Raw genomic sequence first — 20,615 nt, forward strand, 5'->3', positions numbered from 1 at the left:
ATCTTATACAAGATTCCCACTTCAATCAATCAGCATTAATAGAATAAATAGAATTAAATTAAAAATGTTAATACATCTACATACATTATATAATAGGCAAATATTTAATACTATTATGTGTGTGCAATGCAAAAGAATTGCATGAGAATGCCATGAGAATCTGACTTATTTTGCAATAAATAATTTTAATGGTATGTTAGCAGGTTTTCTGCATTTTTAAAAAAGGTTGGTTTTGAGGGAGAATAAAATGTTAGCTGCCTAGGCCTATTCAATTAAAGTGCTTTCAGCAACATTTAAAAACTTTGCATCCTGCCTTCAGTGAGCAAACCTGGAAGCTTTCATCTCCAGATTAGATTTTTTTTATCGTTCTGTTCTTCATTGTTCCCCTCTTGTTGATATTTTCTTTGACAGTATACACTATTGTATCTAATAATAGTGTATGGATTAGATATTGTTTTTCTAATGGATACTTCTTCAAGCCGAGTTGAAATGCTTTTCAGACCCACAATGCGCATTATCTTGCGTGTCTGTATGAAGGTACTGTTCTTAATCTTGTCTCAGGTAATGAGGCTCCACCTGAGTAGCATGAGATGGATTAGTTATAGGGACAATTTAACTGATGATAACCACAGTTTACAAGCCAGTGCAGATGAGGACAAATTGAGTTTTGTCACTTCAGAAACAAGGCTTACATTCTACAAGGAGATCAGACTGCCTAGCATCCTCTTTCTTCCTGTTAGTGTTTTACAATTGCTGAATCCTGTACTGAACACAGTTTGAGTACTTATGTAGGCCCCATTTGCTGTAATAGCTAAGTGTGACATTGCCCACTTTCATTGTGTTTGCAATATATGAATGTTAATTCTGAGTCTCAGAGCCATGTGATGTAGGCAAGTACGAATATCTTCACTTTACAGATGATAAACTCAGCATAGAATTCATGTGACTTGCCCAGCAACACACAATCTAGGACAGAGGAGGAATTTCAGCCGATATCTAACGGTAGGCAAGTGCCCTAACCACTGAACCATCCTTATTTTGGGTCTAACACTTGCAATTAAATCATGCCTCTCTTTAATTCTGCTGCACCTGTTACAATCATAGTTAGTCTGGTATATTTTCTTCATTTGGAAAAAGCCAGTATGTAAAAAAAATATAACTGTAAAATTTGCAGGCGGAGCAGAAAGAGGAAGGTAATATGAGTGACAAATCTTTCCAACTATTCCACTGCCAACAATAGCATTGATAAACAGACATCTGGGCAGGAGTAATTTCCAGTGGAAAAATCAACAACCTTAGTGTTTATTTTCTAATTTTTAAGTTGTAAGGAAAATGGAAGTTTTATTAGATTTATATCATATTGGGAATACAGGGCATTCAAGTAAAAATGTGTGAAACTTCTGGATTTTCAAAGGTGCTTTCCAATAGGCACGGTTAACTATTGTAGTTTAGAGTTTTTATAGATGGTGATTACATTACAATATCCAGGGATTGCATCAGAGTGACATCATAATGTATCTGCTCTAAGGCTTGCACTGTTGCTATCCCTATGTTCAGAGCAACAGTAGTAATAGTAAGAATGACACGCACTTAGGAAGAGGGCAGTGCAACTTAATGTACTTAATGTAGGGATTTACTAAAGTAGGTAGGGGACAAATCAGATGCAAAATGACCCAGCATAAAAAAGACAAGACTGGTGTCAAAACAAACAGCAGCTCAGCAAAATCAAAAACTGATGCTCATAGGGTCAAAAGAAAAATTTCTACTACAGTGCTGTAAGTACTATATTAATACTTCTGTTGCTGCATATTTCTCTTCAATTGGTATTTATCTCATTCTGTTATCTTGATATTTAATGCATTTTAGTTGTCTATGATACAGTTTGATATTTTTATTATTATAAGTTGTGCTATTTTACAAGCTCATAATATTTTTACAACAATGAGGCTCAGGGGGCAGGGGGAAGACCGGATGCAGGGGAGGGGATTCTTACATTTCAGTCTTCCACGTCCCTCCTGGCTGAAAGAGTAACTGCTCTAAACATGAGCTAGCACTAACACCAATCTGCACTGTGCACCCCACAGTGTAAGATGCCACAAGGCCCTAATTGAGATAATGCACTACACTCTGGTATCCTGGACAAAAGAACGATGCCAATTTACATAGGTTCAGGATTAGATCTACAGGACAATAGCTATATTACAGCACTTTCTTTCCTGGTTATATAAGCAGGAATAAGAACCATTTAAACAGTCTGTCATGTTCAGTACCATTCAGGTACTTGTCATAAGAAAGATTGGGTCTCAGGAGCATTCTTGGAAGATAGCATGAAGCAGTCAGAGAGAAACTAAACAGAACAAAACAGAAAGAGCTTTCTCTTATTCACTGTTTTTCTCTTCCTGTGTTCTTTCTTCCTAAAGTAACTTCTATTAACATCCATTGCAGGCAGAACAGCCCCCCTACCTCCACAAGTTAATTGTAGAAGGGACCAGAGAAAAATATAATTTGTAAAGACAGCCTTAATTCATGCTCTAACTGTTGGCCGAAGACTGGGATTATATCCTTTCCCCTTTTTGCCAAACGGTCCCTCACCCTAATCTTGAAGTTCACTCGAAACAATTTAAAATCTTTACATTTACTACTTGCTATTATTGTAATCAGTTTCTTATTTCTTAATTCCCTTTCAAGAGTAAAATCAAATGCCCTATTAACACACAGAGTCAGAGAGAATGGGTTTATATCTGTGAGGTATGTGGTAGAAAGAATGTAATCAGTCCTCCAATCTGGGTAAAAGGCAGCCCTGAGCCTCTTTTAATGCTGCTTCAACATAGTTTGTGCTGAAATCCCTTGTACAGAAGGAATGAAGAAGAAATGAAATCAAGGCATCAAACCAAGATTTCCACAATTCTTTTTAAACTTTATCTAGTTGTCACAGTCTGGGTATTAGTATTTTACAGATGTGTACATAGAAACACAGAATGCCACGTTCAAAATGTGTGTTTATGACAAAATATGCACCTAAGCATCTATTACTTTGTGAAGCGTAATTGTCAGGTCTGTGGCAGAACTGCTAAAGCTGTGTTTTGGCAGCTGTTTTTTTGCTTTAGTTTGCCTCTTCCTCAGTTATTCCTGTTTTGTTGGTTTTTGAAGGAGGCTTTTGGATACGGAAGATGAACTCTCTGACATCCAGTCAGATTCAGTCCCACTGGAAGTACGGGACTGGCTGGCTTCTACCTTCACGAGGAAAATGGGGATGATGAAGAGGAGACCTGAAGAAAAGCCAAAATTCCGAAGCATCGTGCATGCTGTACAAGCTGGGATTTTTGTGGAAAGGTGAACATTGTGATAACAAATAGTGAATGTAACACAGTGGCAGTATGTGAGTTGAAGAGAATGCAACAGGGGATACAACCTTAGATTTAAGCCTGGTATAAATCTTTGCAGAAGTTCAGATTTGTATTTGAACTTCAGCCTGGTCTGTTCTTCTGGGGCATATCTGCAAGCTACAGCACTTTACAGAGATTCCCAAGCTAACTTTGAACAAGCTCATTCTGGTACTAGAAGCAGGACAGTTGCGTGAGTGTGGTGCACTACACAGACTAATACACCCTGTTTCAATTTCAGTTAGCCCAAGAGGAGTCTCAGTGTTGTGTGCCTACACTTCTTTCAGTAATCCAGCTACCTCACTGGGAGCTATGTTAAGTACTTTTGGACAGTGTAGCAATGTGCTGTGTACATCTAGCCTACAATGCTCTTTTTAGAAATCAGAATAAATCCCTAGATGCCAATTCTCTTAAGCTTTGAGAAGTAGTTCTAAACCCAAACATTGTGATTTGAACCCATGTACAGTAAGATAGTCCAAAGACTCCACAATGAAAGCAGTAGCACTGGATCGATTAAATTAGTTGTAGTAGATGCTCATATTGAAACAAACTAAATTGCATTTTCTTACACAAGCTAAGAATACTCACATACCCTACCTATAGGTTTCACATATTTAATTAGGAAGTAAACAAAGGAATCTTTTGTTGTAATACTTGTAGCAATATTATATTACGTCACATTAAGCCAAAACTGATAGCTACAACAATTGCATAAAAAAGCAATGTTAATTGTCCTAGCAATGTATTACTAGACCAGAAAATAACATGGAATTATAGGGTCTTCTTCCATGCTCATGAAATTATTTGAAAGGTTCCCATTAACTGAAATAATCTTTGGGACCAGGCCCTTCATTCACTAAATCTCAGAAATTTTGAAAAAAGGAGTTGGAAAATAAAAGGGATCTAATAATGTGTTTTTAAAGTTAGCATGGTGAATATTGCTAAATATTTGATTTACTCTTTTAGGATGTATCGAAGGACCTCTAACATGGTTGGTTTGGCTTACCCAGCAGATGTGATAGTAACATTTAAGGTGAAACAAGTTCAATTACTGTATAATTTGAACATGTATGCCTTTGTGCTTAGGGATTAGGGTGTTTACTACATGGAGCCATAGGAATGAATACACACATAAGCAAGAAAAGCCATATTTAAACGTTCACAAATAGCATATAATGCCATTTACTATTTTTTCTGTTTAGCTATTGTGATTTAATTTAGATGTTGTTAGAGCAATATAACAATGAAATAGAAAAATATTTCTATCAGCTTCCCCTGGTAATACAAATCAGTATCTCAGAGAATAGTATGTTTTTCCTTTTTTGGGAAATAAAAAAGAAATGTTACCCTGGAATGGATAACAGAAGCAACAGCTCAAGGGACAGTGATTTATAGTACAAAGTATTTGTTGTGGATATTTTTTAGGCATCATTGCACTTCACTCAAATAACAATTCCCAGCATTTGTGAAAATGCAAAAATACAAAATATCACTGAAAGTGGCAAAAAAGTTGTGCATAATCTGTTCCCCTAATAGTCAAATGTTGCTATTGTGTTTATCGTGTTTTCTATTATTATTTATGTAGCCTATGGAAAGGATTCCTGTGTTTCCAGGTAGCCCACTGAATTTTCTAGACAAGTCATATTAGTAAACCCAGTCAGTTTATATTAGTCAATTTATATTAGTAAATTCAGCCTAACTGAAAGATTAGAGCCTTCGAGTATAATTGTACAAAACAATAATTACAGCTAGGATCACCATGTAATGATCCTAATAATTTTCTTAATTATATTCATATTTAATATTAGAAGAGTCATTAACATAAGTAACAATAAATGAAACCTTTGACTATGGGGAATTATATATTGCTTTAAATATTTCCACTGATTATTTGGGAACCTTTGCAGGCATGTGAAAATCTTCTTTTCTTTTTTCTTTTTTCTCCATCTACAGGAAGTTGATAAATGGTCATTTGATGTGTTTGCCCTAAATGAAGCGAGTGGAGAGCACAGTCTGAAATTTATGATGTATGAGCTGTTTACTCGATATGACCTTATGAGCCGTTTCAAGGTCAGAAGCTTCAAATAAAACTCAAAAATAAATTAAGAATGACAAGTCCAAGCAATGAAAAATCAGGATATATTTGAAATTATATTTCATTGTACAAATGAAGTACAGCATAGCAAAACTTAAGGGACATTACAAACAGGAAATCCTGTTATATAAGTGTAATAATAATAATAAAGTTACACCAAATGTCACTTTACCTATACAAATATTGCCTTATTGTTGACTGAGTCTGAAAGCATAGAAGATTCAGGCCTATTCAGTTTTTGGAGGAGAAGTATCTACTGAAATGCTAAGTGTTATAGTCATATGTAGGTGACTAAAGTTTATACCGTTTTCTGAGTTACTGCCGAATCAATATTCTAAGGTTGAAGTAAAAGGTTCTTTGGTTCCAGAGTTACTCCCTTCCCACTCAGAAATGAAACAATCATCTCAAGCATTTTTTCAATAATATAGATGTGTGTTGCCATATAATTCTTCACTTCCTGTCCTTAACAGTTTTGATGGTATATTGTTAAACACCTGGCACATCCGACTCCAAAGGAAGCTGCATTTCAGTATTACCTGAAATGCAAGGCTCATATAATATTTGTCCATTATATATTTGACTCTATAATATTTGTAAAGCACTTTGGTGTACTATCAAATTACATAGGCATGTACTATCAAAGTATACAATATCTTATTATTTATTATCATTCTCATACTGTACAAGAATTTCACTATCATTATGGAAACCAGTTTCAGTTTCTCATTCAAAACAGTATGAATATTGTCCCTAGGGAAATGCATTACTTAACTATATTGAAAAAATACCAGGCCAGCTTCTATCTGTAATTCATAGCAATGAGTGTGAGGAGTAAGGGTCTTGCACTGCTTCTTGAGACTATAAACTAAAGGTACTATATCTAGCTATAGTTATATAGCTATATATCTATATATAGAGACATATACATATATATTCTCTCTCTCTACACACACACACACACACATACTCACTATATATATAGTGTATATATCCTTGATATTTATATTTTTATATATGTCCTGTGTGTGTGTGTATATATATATCCAGAGAACACCCTTGGTGTGTGTCAGTTTGTAACTCTAACCTGGGTTAGATGTGCATCATTACATCTGACATTAGGTCTGGAAATAAAAATCAATCCTCTTGTAGACTCCTGTGTATCATACTACCTTCAGTATGATTAATCAATGGTGGGCATATCCACTATTCTTCCCTTCCTTTCCCACTTCCCATTTCCTATTCTCCCTTGTATGCTTGTCCCATTTTACATGTAGTGGAGGCAAAGTGTTGATACCACTAAGAGGAACAGAAGGAGTAAATCACATCCTGGAATGGAGAAGGGACTACACTTCAGTCCTTTAATCATCATCTTTCATCACCTTAGTACTTGTGAACTGAAGCCTAAGAGTTATGCAGTGTATTAACTTGTGTTTTATTTATTGCACATATGACTTTGTAGCTACTGAGAAAGAACCATGATTTTTTTTTCTTGTTTCGCACAGATCCCTGTCCCCAGTCTCATTTCATTTGCAGAAGCTCTGGAGGTTGGCTACAGCAAGTACAAAAATCCTTACCATAATTTGATCCATGCAGCTGATGTTACTCAAACTGTCCATTACATAATGCTTCATACTGGTATCATGGTAAGAAATAACACAAAATTCAGCCACACTCAAACTCACTACCGTATAGTTATAAACACCCGTTTATGCAGACCTGCTGGTCCTGATCGGTATACGTAATTTTCAAGGAGGATTTACGTGGAAGTGGGCCCACATCAGTTTCAGATTTTGGCTTTCTCTGTAATAGTTCCACTAGACTCACACATATTATTACATCCAAACTTGGGGACAGATCCAACTGAGAATTTACTTCAATTTCAGGATTTGGTGTTTGATTAATTCTTCACATAGGTTTGAACTGCAGACACTGCTACAAACCTAGATTTGGATTTGGTGTGTAAATCCCACATCTCATCTGATGGGATTATTTTCTAAGGAAACAATAGTATAACTTGGAAGTAAATACTATGCTTTTGGAGAAAATGGGCTATTAATCTTCCTTCCGTTTTAGGATTCAGCATAATAAAGCTGGTTGTAATATTCAGTATGCAGCAGATGACTCTTACTGAGCTAAATTTTAAGCAAAAAGAATTGAGAGTCTTATCTTAGTATTTCCTTGGCTTCAGCAGCCTCTGAAAGAGAACAGAGCATCACAGAGACCTAGGAGGGATTCAGTTGCATGAAAGGGCAGGTGGTGTTTCCTTCACTACCTCTGGGGTTTCAACAATTGGAGCAGCTTAATTCTACTGAGGACTTGACCAGTGAGTTAGTATACCAAATTAGTCCATCCCTTGGAAGCACTAGGCTTGCTGTGTCCTCCTCTTCAGCCAACTCATGCCTATTTGGAGGGCTGCACTCGGCAGGTTATGGGGCTTGCAGCAGAAAAATTACAGTTGTTTTGCACCGTTGCAGCGTACCACCACTTTGAAGAGCGAAACAGATATGAGCAAGCATTTTCATTCTAAATGCTTATAATACTGAGTTTTGCCTAATCCAGGTGCTAACAATCTCTGCATTACCAGTATGTTAGTCCTGACTCCATTGAGGGGACATATTTTGTCTCTGTCAGTCATCTAGCACTACTAAAGAAAGAGACTTGGGGGTCATCATTGACCACAAGATGAACATGAGCCTTCAGTGTGATGCTGTGGCTAGTAAAGTGACCAAAACGCTGGCTTGCATCCGTGGATGCTTCTCAAGAAAATCCCAAGGCGTCGTTCTCCTCTTGTACTCAGCCTTGATGTGGCCACAGGTGGAGTACTGCATCCAGTTTTAGGCCCCACAATTCAAAAAGGATGTGGAGAAGCTTGAAAGAGTCCAGAGAAGAGCCATGCATGTGGTCAGAGGTCAGGAAAACAGACCTTACAATGACAGGCTGAGAGCCATGGGGCTCTTTAGCCTGGAAAAGCTCAGGCTCAGGGGTGATCTGATGGCCACCTATAAGTTTATCGGGGTGACCACCAGTATCTGGGGGAACATTTGTTCACCAGAGCACCCCAAGGGATGACAAAGTTGAATGGTTATAAATTACTGCAAGAACTTTTCAGGCTGGACATAAGGAAGAATTTCTTTAATGTCCAAGCCCCCAAGGTCTGGAATAGCCTGCCATCAGACATGGTTCAAGCACCTACACTGAACACCTTCAAGAGCAAATTGGATCTTATTTTGCTGGGATCCTATGACCCCAGCTGACTTCCTGCCCTTTGGGCAGGGGGCTGGACTCGATCATCTTCCAAGGTCTTCCAGCCCTAATGTCTATGAAATCTATGAAATCTTTTGGGAAGCAAAGAAAGAGGAGGAAAAAATAAATGATAAAAATAAAGAGATGATTTATGTTTTTTAAGCCACAAGCATATAAAATGGTCCCATAAAATTGGTGTTTATTTTTAAGTTTAAAGTTGACTTTAGGGGTTAGGCCCTGATAGACACCTTGTGGAACACACACAGTCACTGGAGTAAAGTTGTATAACGGTGCGTGATCGTTCCCCACTGAATTTATGAGACCTTTGTCATTGACTTTTATCATTAAGTTCAAAGACACTTTACAACTGGGTCCTAGGGTTCCAGAAGATCTCTTATTTCCTTTCCAACAAAATGTATCACATTTCAGGTGTTTATTTATAAGATAGTGAATTTTTATGCTTAGTGGTATTTACTAAGCAGCTTCATATTCTGCTGTCCATCTAAAACAAAATTCCCACCAGTATGATTTTGCTTGATCAAGAATTTTAGGAGGAAGTCTGAGTGCTTATTTACTATATATATATGAAAAAAACTAACTAGCTCTTGCTAAGATAGCCCCAAACCAAAGTTTTCCTAATAGAAATTTGAATCAGGCCTACAAAATTCAATGATTTAACACAGAGCATATCTCTGAACATGAGCAGATCAAAATCATCTGAATTTTGGTGTTGATAATTCACACTTGAAATTGGAAACATAAAGGTATTTCTTGTACTAGGTAACGTCATTAAAATTTGTGCAGCCTAAACAATGCAATTTTGTAAAATTAGGCCAGTTGAAATATTTGAATTATATTGTATGGTTCCTGGAAAATATCACTTTTAGTGGGACAGCAACTAGCCAAATGTGTCTTCAAAGTGATACAGACTGCTAAGCAAAAGAAAGAATCTCTGATGATCGTCTGTACTTGAAAAACACCCTAACTATATCACTGGCCTGCGGTGTATCAATAGCTATAGAACAACCCTCAGTCCTTGGAGTTTGATAATGCAATGCAAAAAACCCTATATTTGTCTCCTATTGTTTTGATGCTTAATTAGCTTGCAGCCTTGTATCAGCTCAGTGACAGTGATGTGCTACTCTACTCAGAGGCTAATTGCTTCCAGAACACGTATCCCTTGTAATGTCTTTTTTGACACTGTCACTCTCTTTGACACATCTGGAATATTTCAGTTGTTGTAGTTCTGTAACAAGTGCCCCCAGTAGTCTGATAGGTTCAAACTTGTCATTCATCATTTCTCTGTATTTTCTCTATAGCTTGTGGAACTGAAAACTCCAAATCTTACAAACACTGAGTATTTCTTTCACTTTTTATTTCCCTAGGCCAAGGATTAAAGCAAAGACAGAATAAAATTAGGTTTTAAAAACCTCCCCCAGGTTTTTAAAAACTTCCCCCAGTCAAGTCTGTGATATTGAATAAGTACAATTTGTATCCTTCCTCTTTAGACACATGGAGAACTGCTATGTTGGACAGTTTAGATTAGATGGTCAGAGCTCTCATTCCTCAACTTCTGTATTTACTGAGTGGAACCCCTCCTCCCCCTTTCCCTTTCCCCCTCCGGATCCTTAAAGTTGTGAACATCAGGAAATTATTTTTGTGAAATAAAGTTGTGAAAATCAGGAAATTATTTTTTTTCAGACTAGCATTAATTCACCCAGACTAAAGACAGAATGGAACCTTGTTATCCAGATTCTTCAATGAACAGAGAACCTGCAAACAATTATATTTCAAATAACAGATAAAATCTCTCACTGGCCTGGCATGTCTCAAATGGCACTGAATTCCCATCTGAAGTCAGAACTAACAAATCCAGCCAGGTGTCTGTGATACAGAAAATCAAGGAGCATAAACAACAGATAATTTATTAGCCTGTAGCATTCCATTAAACCATTGGAATTGTGATGAAAACCCAACAGAGATTACTGGGACAGATAACCCAAGACAACATTTAGGAAATTTCAGTAATGCCAGGGATTAGAGTATCTATTTCCCCAAAACATGTTCATGTGTAATGCAGGAAGATTTTGCATGGATGATATAGTGACTTCCCCCTGCCTTTTTTTTTGTCAAAAGCTCGAGGTCAGTGCACAACATACCCCACCCCTCAATAGATGTGTTTGGATAATTCTTTTTTTTCTCCCTCATATATCATTTCACCATTTGTTTTTTCAACTGGAAGTGGTGAAAAGTAGAGGTATGATGAAGCTATCTTTCCTGCTCCAGCCATTATTCGTGCCTCATTTAAAGTCAGGCATTTGGAAGATTTTGTTGTTTTTATTGTTCGGCAACGTGATAAAGGACCACAGTTGTTTCCTGATTTGAATGTTGACTTAAAATTGACTCTGACTTGACAAATAACTACAATATTTACTGGCATACAGGAGAACACAAAATACCCCCATGGACCATAGAAAAGCTTTGCAAAAAACTCTTCTAATTATAGATGGATTTTTCTAGCAAGTATTTTTGTTTTTTAATAATTGATATTTGGAAAAGAAAAGAATGTTTTATGTTTAGCTTTAGTTATTAATAATTTTGGGATTTCTATTTCAGTTGTTCTACTGAAAGCATTGTGTATGTCAGTCTTAGTTCATGGCCTAGGTTTTTTTAACACAAAATAGTATGGAGGTCACTGGGTCCGTTTTTGGAACTGCTTGCAGTATTTCCTTATTCCTCAGTTGTATTTTTTATAATTCCACTTTGCTTCTCCAACTAGACAATAATCTCTGTTCCTTAACATTCTGACATGCACATATTTTGTTTCAACATGCCCTACTTTTTTCTTCTCATTGCACTAGTGAATCTTGACTGGTTGTTTTCATCTTCATGAAACAGTCTGTGATACTCATGCCTAGGCAGCTTATAAAATGGCAATTGTATCTTGCATGATATGAACCATAAGGCGACATCCCAGTAGCAAAAAAAATTTTAAAAAGGAGAAAGAGTGCTGCAATGCACACACAACAAATGTGTGCCAGCACACATGAAGGCCAGACCATCCAGAGCCAAGCTCTGGCTCCTGGTCAGGCCTCTGTGCTGCCTGACCTGTGCCTATGCTGCTCCAAGCCAACAAGCAAGACTGGTGGGGCCAGCACCAGTGCTGGCCTTGGCCTCCAGCTCTCTCTGGCTGAAGAGAGCTGGGCAAGAGCGGTTTGCCTGTTGCAGAACAATTTGTCCTGCAATGAAGCATGTGTGCAGCGGCATGCACCTCGGCAGTTTGTGCTGCTGTAAATGCATGCCCCCAACACCTGGAGTGTCCAAATTGTACATAATTGTGTGTATGTATATGTGTGTCTGCAGTACTATGAGAAACCTTTTCAAAAGCTTTAATGTAGAATATCACTTTGAGGGAAATATAAATACAAGAAACTTGCATTTGGCTAAATTAGTTGAATGAATTATGATTATTATTAGATTTTTGCTGCCTTTCTTTTGGATTTAGTTAGTATAAGAGTGATGTTTTAGCCATGCTAGTCCAGACATTATGCAAGAAGCAAGGATTTGTTAGGGTGATATCTTTTATTGGACCAGCTTTGTGGTTGCTATAAAGTTAGACACACTTTTGAATGCAAGACATACTTCCTTAGGTCACTTAAGGAGCACATAAAAAGTTTGTCATAATGCATAAATAGTGTATCAACCATACCTCTATTGTGTATAAATATGGTCCTTATTAAAATCATATCTTTAACAATACAGGTATATGTTCCATTATTTTTCTCTTTTTAGCCAAAAACAACATGGTGGAAAGCGCAGGTGTGCAGCTCCCGACTGTAACTTATGGTGCTTCACAGGAAGCACCATGAGTTACAGTGATCCCCCTAACCCAGCAAATGTTCTCTGTTGAGTCCAGGGTATTGGGGGGATCAAGCTCCAGTATGGATTCGACTGTGTCTCCAGCCTCTTTCCCCTAGCCCAAAGTGGGCTCCAGTCTACCTTTGCCCCCCTCCACCACAGACTGGGTAAACCCCAGAATGGCCCTCCTTCCCCTCCTTCCAACCTGAAGACAGCATCAGGGGTGGGGCTGGGCTGCATCAGCCCAGTCCTGCTCCCAGCGCACTCTGACAGAAGTGAACAAAGGTGCTCCACTTTGGAGCGCCTTTATCTGAACCGTCATATAATGAGGGTTCAATTATCTCACGATTGACTTCTTTTAAAGTACTCTGTAGCTGTGCACTTCTGTCATGGCACAGCCGTAGAATGCTTTCAGGGTGCTGATCATGTGACAAAACGTCACTTCTGTCAGCATCCTTCATGTGAAACAGGAGTGTAGGGGAATGGTGGAAGTGGGGGGGGGGGAATGAACGAACAAACGAACAAATAAAAAAACATTAACCCCCTTTAAATATTGCCGAACTGGGAAAGCTTATGTTTACTGCTGATATACCACACTGGGCCATTATTCTGAGGGTCAAAATATTCCTTGAATAGGAAATTACGATTGTAACTTAATGTTACATCATTAATTTAATAGGAGCCAATCATGGCAACAAAAAATTTATCTACAAATTTATTGCAAAAGCTTCTCAGAAAACTGCAATTTACTAAGCTTTTTTTAGCTACAAAGCTTAAAGGATCTGGTCCCATTGAAGTCAATACAAGCAGAGAGAAATGAATCTAGAGTACAATATTTAACAGAAGTCAAGATTCATTTTATGACCCCTAATAGGAAAAGTGGAGTGAGAATCACTTAAACTATATGTGAAAACATGTTCAGTGCCATAGTATTTAGTCACAGTTGGGCTATTATACAAATTATGACTTAGTTTTACTTTTATTCACTAGCACTGGCTCACAGAACTGGAAATCTTAGCAATGATTTTTGCAGCTGCAGTCCATGATTATGAGCATACTGGGACCACAAACAATTTTCACATTCAGACAAGGTAAGCACACTGCTCCTCCTAAGAACCTACCTGAATGCAGCTGCTGCAGCGCAATCTAAAATAAAAAGGGAGAAAAAAAGAAAGCAGCATTTAATGGCTTGGGTCATGTTTGCTTGATGTACTGATGGCTTTGGGTCAGAATATTAAGGTTCAGTGCTGTCAGCTGTGCTCAAGAGATTACCCAAGCACGTGATAAAAAAAGGCATGTGAAGAATTTCTTGGCATTCATTCTGTAGGAAATACTTCACCCTGGCTACAGTTTCTCTAAAGATTGCTGCTTAGCTCTAAAAATGGACAGTTCTGCCTTCTGAATGTTTCAAACTTTTAACTGATAGAAAGAGATCACTTCTGCAACCTTTGCTTGCCCAAGTCATACTTGCTCATGTGAATAGTAGCCTCCTTGACTTTGGTAAAGTTAATGTGACCACTTGCATGAACAAGGTCAGTGCATGAGAATAAGGGTCACACGATAGGCCTCGTATCTCTTAACGTGAAATCCTTCAGTTTGGCTGCTCATTGATGTCTGAGCGGGTCATTGCAAAGTGCTTGGAACACTAACTTAAAAGGATGTCAGTCATGCAGAACATTTCTGAGCATTTTCTCTTTGCATTACCCTTTATAGTCTCTCCCTTTACTAACAGTATTTCTGACTTCGTACTTTCTTTAACTGGCATCCACACGCAACTTCATGTAGCCCTTCATACCCCTCCTTAAATGCCACTTTTCTACCAACAGTGTCTCCATGCCTACTTGAGTTGCTGATTTTTGTTTCATATTTGATTGGAAGCTCCTGGCAACACCCAGGGGAGATTTCCAAAGGCACAAATGGCAGTTGGGCCCCTTGAAAAGTTCCTCTAGGGTCCTATCTTAGTCTATTTTGAGAATACCCATAGTACTTACAGCATACTGGTGAAGAGAGGACTGGATTCAAGCCAGAATTTCTGTAATCTGCTCCAAGCATAGCCACTGCCTTGCTATGTGATTTGCAAGTCTCTTTCCTTCTGTTGTCACCCTGAAAAACGGAGATAATATGGCCCTATTCCATTAAGTTATTTTGAGTGTTCCAGATGAAGAGTACTGGCCTTCTTGAAGGACCCTTTTGGAAGTCACTCTTAGCAGAGCTGGGCTATAGTTGCAGGGTTCAGCCTAGTGTAGAATGGCTATCAGTTCCCTTTCACCCCATCCTTAAGTGAACTTTGGCTATGTCTATACTTTCTCCGTTGAGAAATGCTGAGATTGCTGCTGATAACAACAAACAAACCTTTGCCCACTCTGCATATGCTGCTTGCACAAAGATGTATGAGGTCAACTTTTAGAGTGTTCCCAGGGATGCTTTCAGGATCTCTCCTATAAGCATGCTCTCGAAAGGCATGCTGCGTGCACCTGGCATGGCTCTAATTATGATCATGTGTCTTTGGCATGTGCAGAGCAAGAGCCAATGAACAAAGTTTTATGTCCTGTAATCATCTGGAGGGAGGTATAGACATATACCCTGGGGGTGCTTATTGCCCTCAATTGAGGATTGGACCTGAATTGTTTTCTATAAATAAAAGTTTTCAGCAAAAGAACAAAATTCTAATGAAAACCTAAATCACTTATTTAAATCACTACATTAAAACATTCATGCAAGAAATTCACTCTAAAAAACAAACAAAAGCATTCTCCTGTTTATTTGAACTACTGAACTGCTTAAGGGCTGCACACAGATTACTGGTAATCATTTGAAATCTTTTTTGCTTTGGGATGCGTAGTTTGATAAATCTGATGGTGAACAAATTCCACGTCTGCTAGTAAAGTACCAACATAAGCCGTTTCTTTGTCAACATACTGGTGCATTCACATGGCCCAGCTAAAAATAATTTGTTGCATCACTTCAGTTCATAGTTCCAAGTAAAATCTTCTTCTCTATTTTTGTCCTTAATATTTTAGTTTGAAGTCTTGCAAAGTTAGAACATGACTTAAGCCACTAAACTTTGAGTTTTACTGTTAAATAGTTACCCATAAGTATTTGTTTTATGATATTGCTCACTCTTTCTTCATAATTGAACTGTCTCTAAAAATGACATGTCTCTGCTTTTCCTCCATGACCCTCTTGCTTCAGAAAACCAGACAAAATGGCTTTCATAGTTACGTCAATTCTCAGTCCTGATTAAAAACAGTTATGATTAGCTAAGTAGGTCAGAACTGTGCTTCATAAAAATATGTGATTGGCAAATCATGTATTTTCCCATGCTGTCAGTGACAGACTGGACATAAACACTTTTATTATTTAGGTACAATCTGCTTTCTTCCCTTATAAATAAATTTTCCAATCCTGTTTTAATTTTGTAGTTTGTCGGATACATATTATGTATGTGCATGGTTAAACTGATTTTTTTAATACTACTCAATATATCAAGGGGTGTATAGCCATCACATTAATATATTAATATCTGAATGGAGTGGTGAAATTATCACACAGCAATTTAAAACAGTACTTCAGCTGTTGTTCATTACAGTTTTGGTTTTTGTTTAATCCCATGCCAACCTGTTTATTTCTTTTAGGTTTTGCTTTTTTTCGGGGTTTTCCTAAAATTTAATCTCACAAATAAATTAATCATAATTTTCTTCTTATTATAAATAGAAAACAGAACTGTGTTCTTCTTCTGTACACTAAGTAATATAATAAGCAAGATAAATACATGATAAATATTATTTGTGTTATGAGGAAGTCTCTCTCAAAATTTCTGCTCAGAATCTGATCCAACAGGAAGAAATAGACTTAATGGCAAATAAAAGCATCAGACCCCTTTAATGACAACAGAGTTTTTCTGTTTATTGTATCAATATCCTGTTGCTAATCATGCCCTTTTTTATACTTAGGTCAGATGTTGCAATTTTGTATAATGATCGTTCTGTTCTTGAAAATCATCATGTAAGTGCTGCTTACAGACTTATGCAAGAGGAGGAGATGAATATCTTGGCAAATTTATCCAAAGACGACTGGAGGTAAGGTCTAGTAGAACATCCAGAATGATTCTACGAAATAAAAAAGGCAGATCCTCTCCATCATATTACACACCTTTAGGGTTTGAGGTGAAACTGGAGAAGCTGTAGAAATGGATGTAACTAAGAGAACTAAATGGGCATGTGAAAAGATGGTCATCTAGAGATTGCAAATGTGGTGGAATAAAGATATCAGTTTTAGCTTAACCGCTTCATTGTAATCAACTTATAATTTATAATTGCATTTTGATTCCTAAAAGACATTTGATCAGCTACAGGAATTAGGGTGCTAACTGACATCACAGCAACTCAATGACCACAAAACCACAGACAACAGGTGTTAGCAACGTGCATTTTTCTATTATTAGGGTACAATGTAAAACAGCGCCAGCACAGCACAGAAAGGCCAAGCCCTTCTTACATTTCTGTAAATAAAAGATATTGCATTTACCCAAAGAACCTTGTCTGCCTACATCCTTAGACCAACATGGCTATTACCAACATCCCTGTAAACACAACTGTTATTCAAGTACCTTCAAAATATCTTCTAAATCGCTGCACTGTAGTGTCACTGCGAGGCTTGCCCTAGCAGAATACACTGTTTCTGAGGATGGTATCAGAGTCAGACCTGCTCTTGTCTCTACCTGTGCAATGTAGTTTGCATGAGTGTGAGAGCAGAGTTTGGCTCACTGCGTGTGTATGAATCAGGCACAAACTACCTTCTAAAATCATGTGTAATATATTATTTATGTAAATAAATCTTATTTCATCTTTAGAATCAGGCCATCATTAGACAGTTCACTACTACATAGCTGAGTTCAGAGATGAAATATGTGAAACTGGTTTGTGTGTAATAAGGGTGGTGATGCTTAACGTTTATATGCCATTATAAAGGACTTTTTCAGACTGTGATTGTTAAAGAATGGACTACTACCTGCTTTTCACATATGGCTTTAGGGAATAGAAACTGTCTTCTCTAAGTAAATTCTTATTCTCATTTTTATAATTAACAATGGGTAAATTTAGTTGTGGAAAAAGATTAGTAGCCCTAGAAACAAATTTTAAGCTTCAGTAATAGTAACCACATGGCTCCTACCAATATGACTCAACTTCCTTATTTGGGAGGGAATTCTTGCAAGGCTGAAAAGACAGGTTGCTCTCCATCACCTTGTTACTTAAACTGTCCTGGGTATGAAGATGACGATTTGTGAGATAGAATAAGGTTGAATTAACTATAAACTGCTCTCAGAAGTCATCGGCTTCAAAACCTGTGGGTACATGTAGGCATTAGTTTTAGGTTGACCTAACTAGCGATAGGCCAGTTTACATGCCAGTCTGTGCAGATGTTTGGGGGAGGTTAAATTGGGCAAAAAAATGGTGAGCTCAATCTAAATGAGCTCACCTGAGGAGAGGAACTGATTTAGATCAGGAATGGGTTAGTCCAGTCTTTCAAATATCTGCAAATTCAGAGTGCAGCCCCGGGGCTGGGAAATCCCAGCTGCTCACCCCACCAGCCCTGAGGCTGCTGTCTTCCTACCTCACCCCCACCGCACCCTGATCAGGCTATTTTTAGCCCCCTGACCATCCCACCCCTGAATGGACAACCCCCTCCATGCACCCACTAACCTGTCAGGCAGGATAACCAGGCAGGATATGTTTTATTTTATTTTTCTGTAGGTATTTTATCCTGGCTGGTTATTTATATCATGTTCGTCAGCATAGTATTTTTGTGGCCAGCTAGACCTGGTTCATCCTAGGTTGGCATTATTAACTGAGTGTCTTGGAGAGTAGAAGGGTGAATGAGATCAGAGTCCCCTTAAAGGGGAGGAGTCAACAGAGTAAGCAGGAGCAGCCTCTGGTTTCCAGTCCTACTATGCAGCAGTGTAGCAGTGCAGCAGAGTGCCTGGGGCACTGGGACAGCAGCCATTTCCAGTTGTCAGCATGCTGTTGGGACAGTCACAATTGTAATCACATGGCTGCTGGTGACAGCCAAGATTTTCACACGGTTGCCCCAACTCAGTACTTTGGGTGGTCCCTTCAGTTGCCCTGCCCTAGTTATGCTGCTATATCAGTTCTGGGATCAGGGCTGTAGTGCAATAGTAGCTACGCAGCTGTAGTTACACAAACATTTATAAAATGGTCTTTTTGCTACAAGTGAGAACAGTATTTCTAATGACTTTTCTTTTTGTATAGGACTGGGTAAAACAATGGGGGCCAACTTTTTTGACAGGTATGCCACACACTAGTCCTCTGCCCTTCCCAAGTAGCACTCTGATCCCTTTCTCCTGCCTGATCTGGGAAATCCATTTAGCCACTTGAAAGAAGCTCTTCCATTTTAAAATTATAAATAGAGTGAATTTTTTTATTCTTTATTGAAATGCTGTTAGAGTAACAGTTTTGAAGTTTGCACTGAAGCAAATTGGCAGTAAACTGAAATGATAATTTGTTCAACTTTTTAGCATACTTCCTGGCACTGATTCATTTTGAAAGTACTGTCAGTGTGTTTTCTTCAGTTGCACTGTTTTTTTTATTTTTAAAGCCCATTCCTGGTTAAACTATAGCTCTAATAATTATCTTAGGAAGATGAAAAAAAGCAATTGAGAATGATTTAAAGCATTTAATTTTTTTCTACCTGGTAACATTAGAAAGAGAGATTTTTCTAATAAACTGTCAGTTTAAAATATAGGGTTCACATCTAAAATAATGAAGCCCTTGTCAACATTATAGCAAGAGCTCCCTCGGTGGATAATCGTTCTTGCTTCCTCAGGTGAAATATTAGTTTCCCACTCTTTCCTCTACTCTGAAAAGAAAATCCAACCTTATTCATAACCAACAGATCAAGTTCTGATTTGGGAATTGGGAAGGCAGGCACTGGCAAAGAAACAGGCACATTTTCATACGCCATTTCAGCAACCAGCAATAATTAGGACGGTATGAAGAAATCAGTGGAAGTAGTTCAGATTTACACACACTTAGGGGACATGGATCAGAATTGAGTTTGTGGACCTCTGTGAAAGTTTGAACAATTTGCAAGCAGATTTGGCCTCTGCATAGCATGCAGTGCCATGGTCTTTATTTCTGATTACTCTTTATAGTAAAAGTGAGCTTAAAACCCAAGTTTAAATAACAATTTCTGTAGAAAGTGAGAGTAGTGGTGTGTTTCAGATTTAAAAACAGAAAGATTCAGCTAATACAAAACCTTCAGTTTCCAAGCAATATCTGTCTTGCAAAAACAGACTTGCCTAGGTTTCAAGGATACAGTTTCAAAGCACTGTGGAGGAGGAACATTTGGGATGCAAGTTAATTAGTATGCTATTATGAGGTCATGCAAGGTAAGTCTTCTTCGAACCACATGTTGCCATGGCCGCACATTGTTATTTGAATAAAAATGATAGTCCTGAGTTCCCACTAAGTTACTTCAGTGCAGATCAGGACATATCTATTGACGTCCATAACTTACATCAGTTTAAACTTGCTGTAAAGTGACTTTAGAGTCAGTCTCAATAACTTTTGTAATAAATTGTCACAACAGCCCTGAAAAGAAGTGAAACTTGTTATTTTAAAGTCTATACATAACATTTCCCACTAACGTTTAACAGTGTTTGTACCGGCACTCCCTATGTTCGTTTTTACATTTACATTTTACTTGTTTTTAATTCAGTTTACAATGCACTTTTTCAACATTAGCGATGACTGGTTAGCGAAATATTTCCTAACCAGTCATCAGCTGCATTAGCAATGATTAGCAGTAGTCTCAGCATACCAAGGAACAGATTCTCAAAATCAGAGGCGTATGCATGAGGACACATCATGTTTAGCGTGCACTATCTGCATATGCAAATGTGTAGATCTTTCTGACATTAATAGCCCTTGTAAACACTATGTGCACTGTCAGTGGATTCCTACACAGTGATGGGGTTAGTGTACTTTAATATGTAATGGAAACTAATGTACTTTCAT

The 20,615-nt window shown here is 37.8% G+C and overlaps 1 protein-coding gene across 5 annotated transcripts in view; it reads left to right on the plus strand.

Annotated features, from left to right (window-relative positions):
* PDE1A (phosphodiesterase 1A) overlaps positions 1-20,615 on the plus strand; it is a 350,365-nt gene that overhangs the window by 258,106 nt on the left and 71,644 nt on the right. For all 5 annotated transcript variants that reach the window (XM_019554259.1, XM_019554260.1, XM_019554261.1 and 2 more), the window contains 6 exons: positions 3,151-3,333; positions 4,350-4,416; positions 5,337-5,453; positions 6,981-7,121; positions 13,570-13,670; positions 16,533-16,658. In XM_019554259.1, coding sequence (XP_019409804.1) covers positions 3,151-3,333; positions 4,350-4,416; positions 5,337-5,453; positions 6,981-7,121; positions 13,570-13,670; positions 16,533-16,658 — 735 coding nt within the window. The remainder of the gene's footprint in view (positions 1-3,150; positions 3,334-4,349; positions 4,417-5,336; positions 5,454-6,980; positions 7,122-13,569; positions 13,671-16,532; positions 16,659-20,615) is intronic.

This window comes from Crocodylus porosus, unplaced genomic scaffold, assembly GCF_001723895.1.
Source record: "Crocodylus porosus isolate Cpor-Errol unplaced genomic scaffold, CroPor_comp1, whole genome shotgun sequence".
Taxonomy (NCBI): domain Eukaryota; kingdom Metazoa; phylum Chordata; order Crocodylia; family Crocodylidae; genus Crocodylus; species Crocodylus porosus.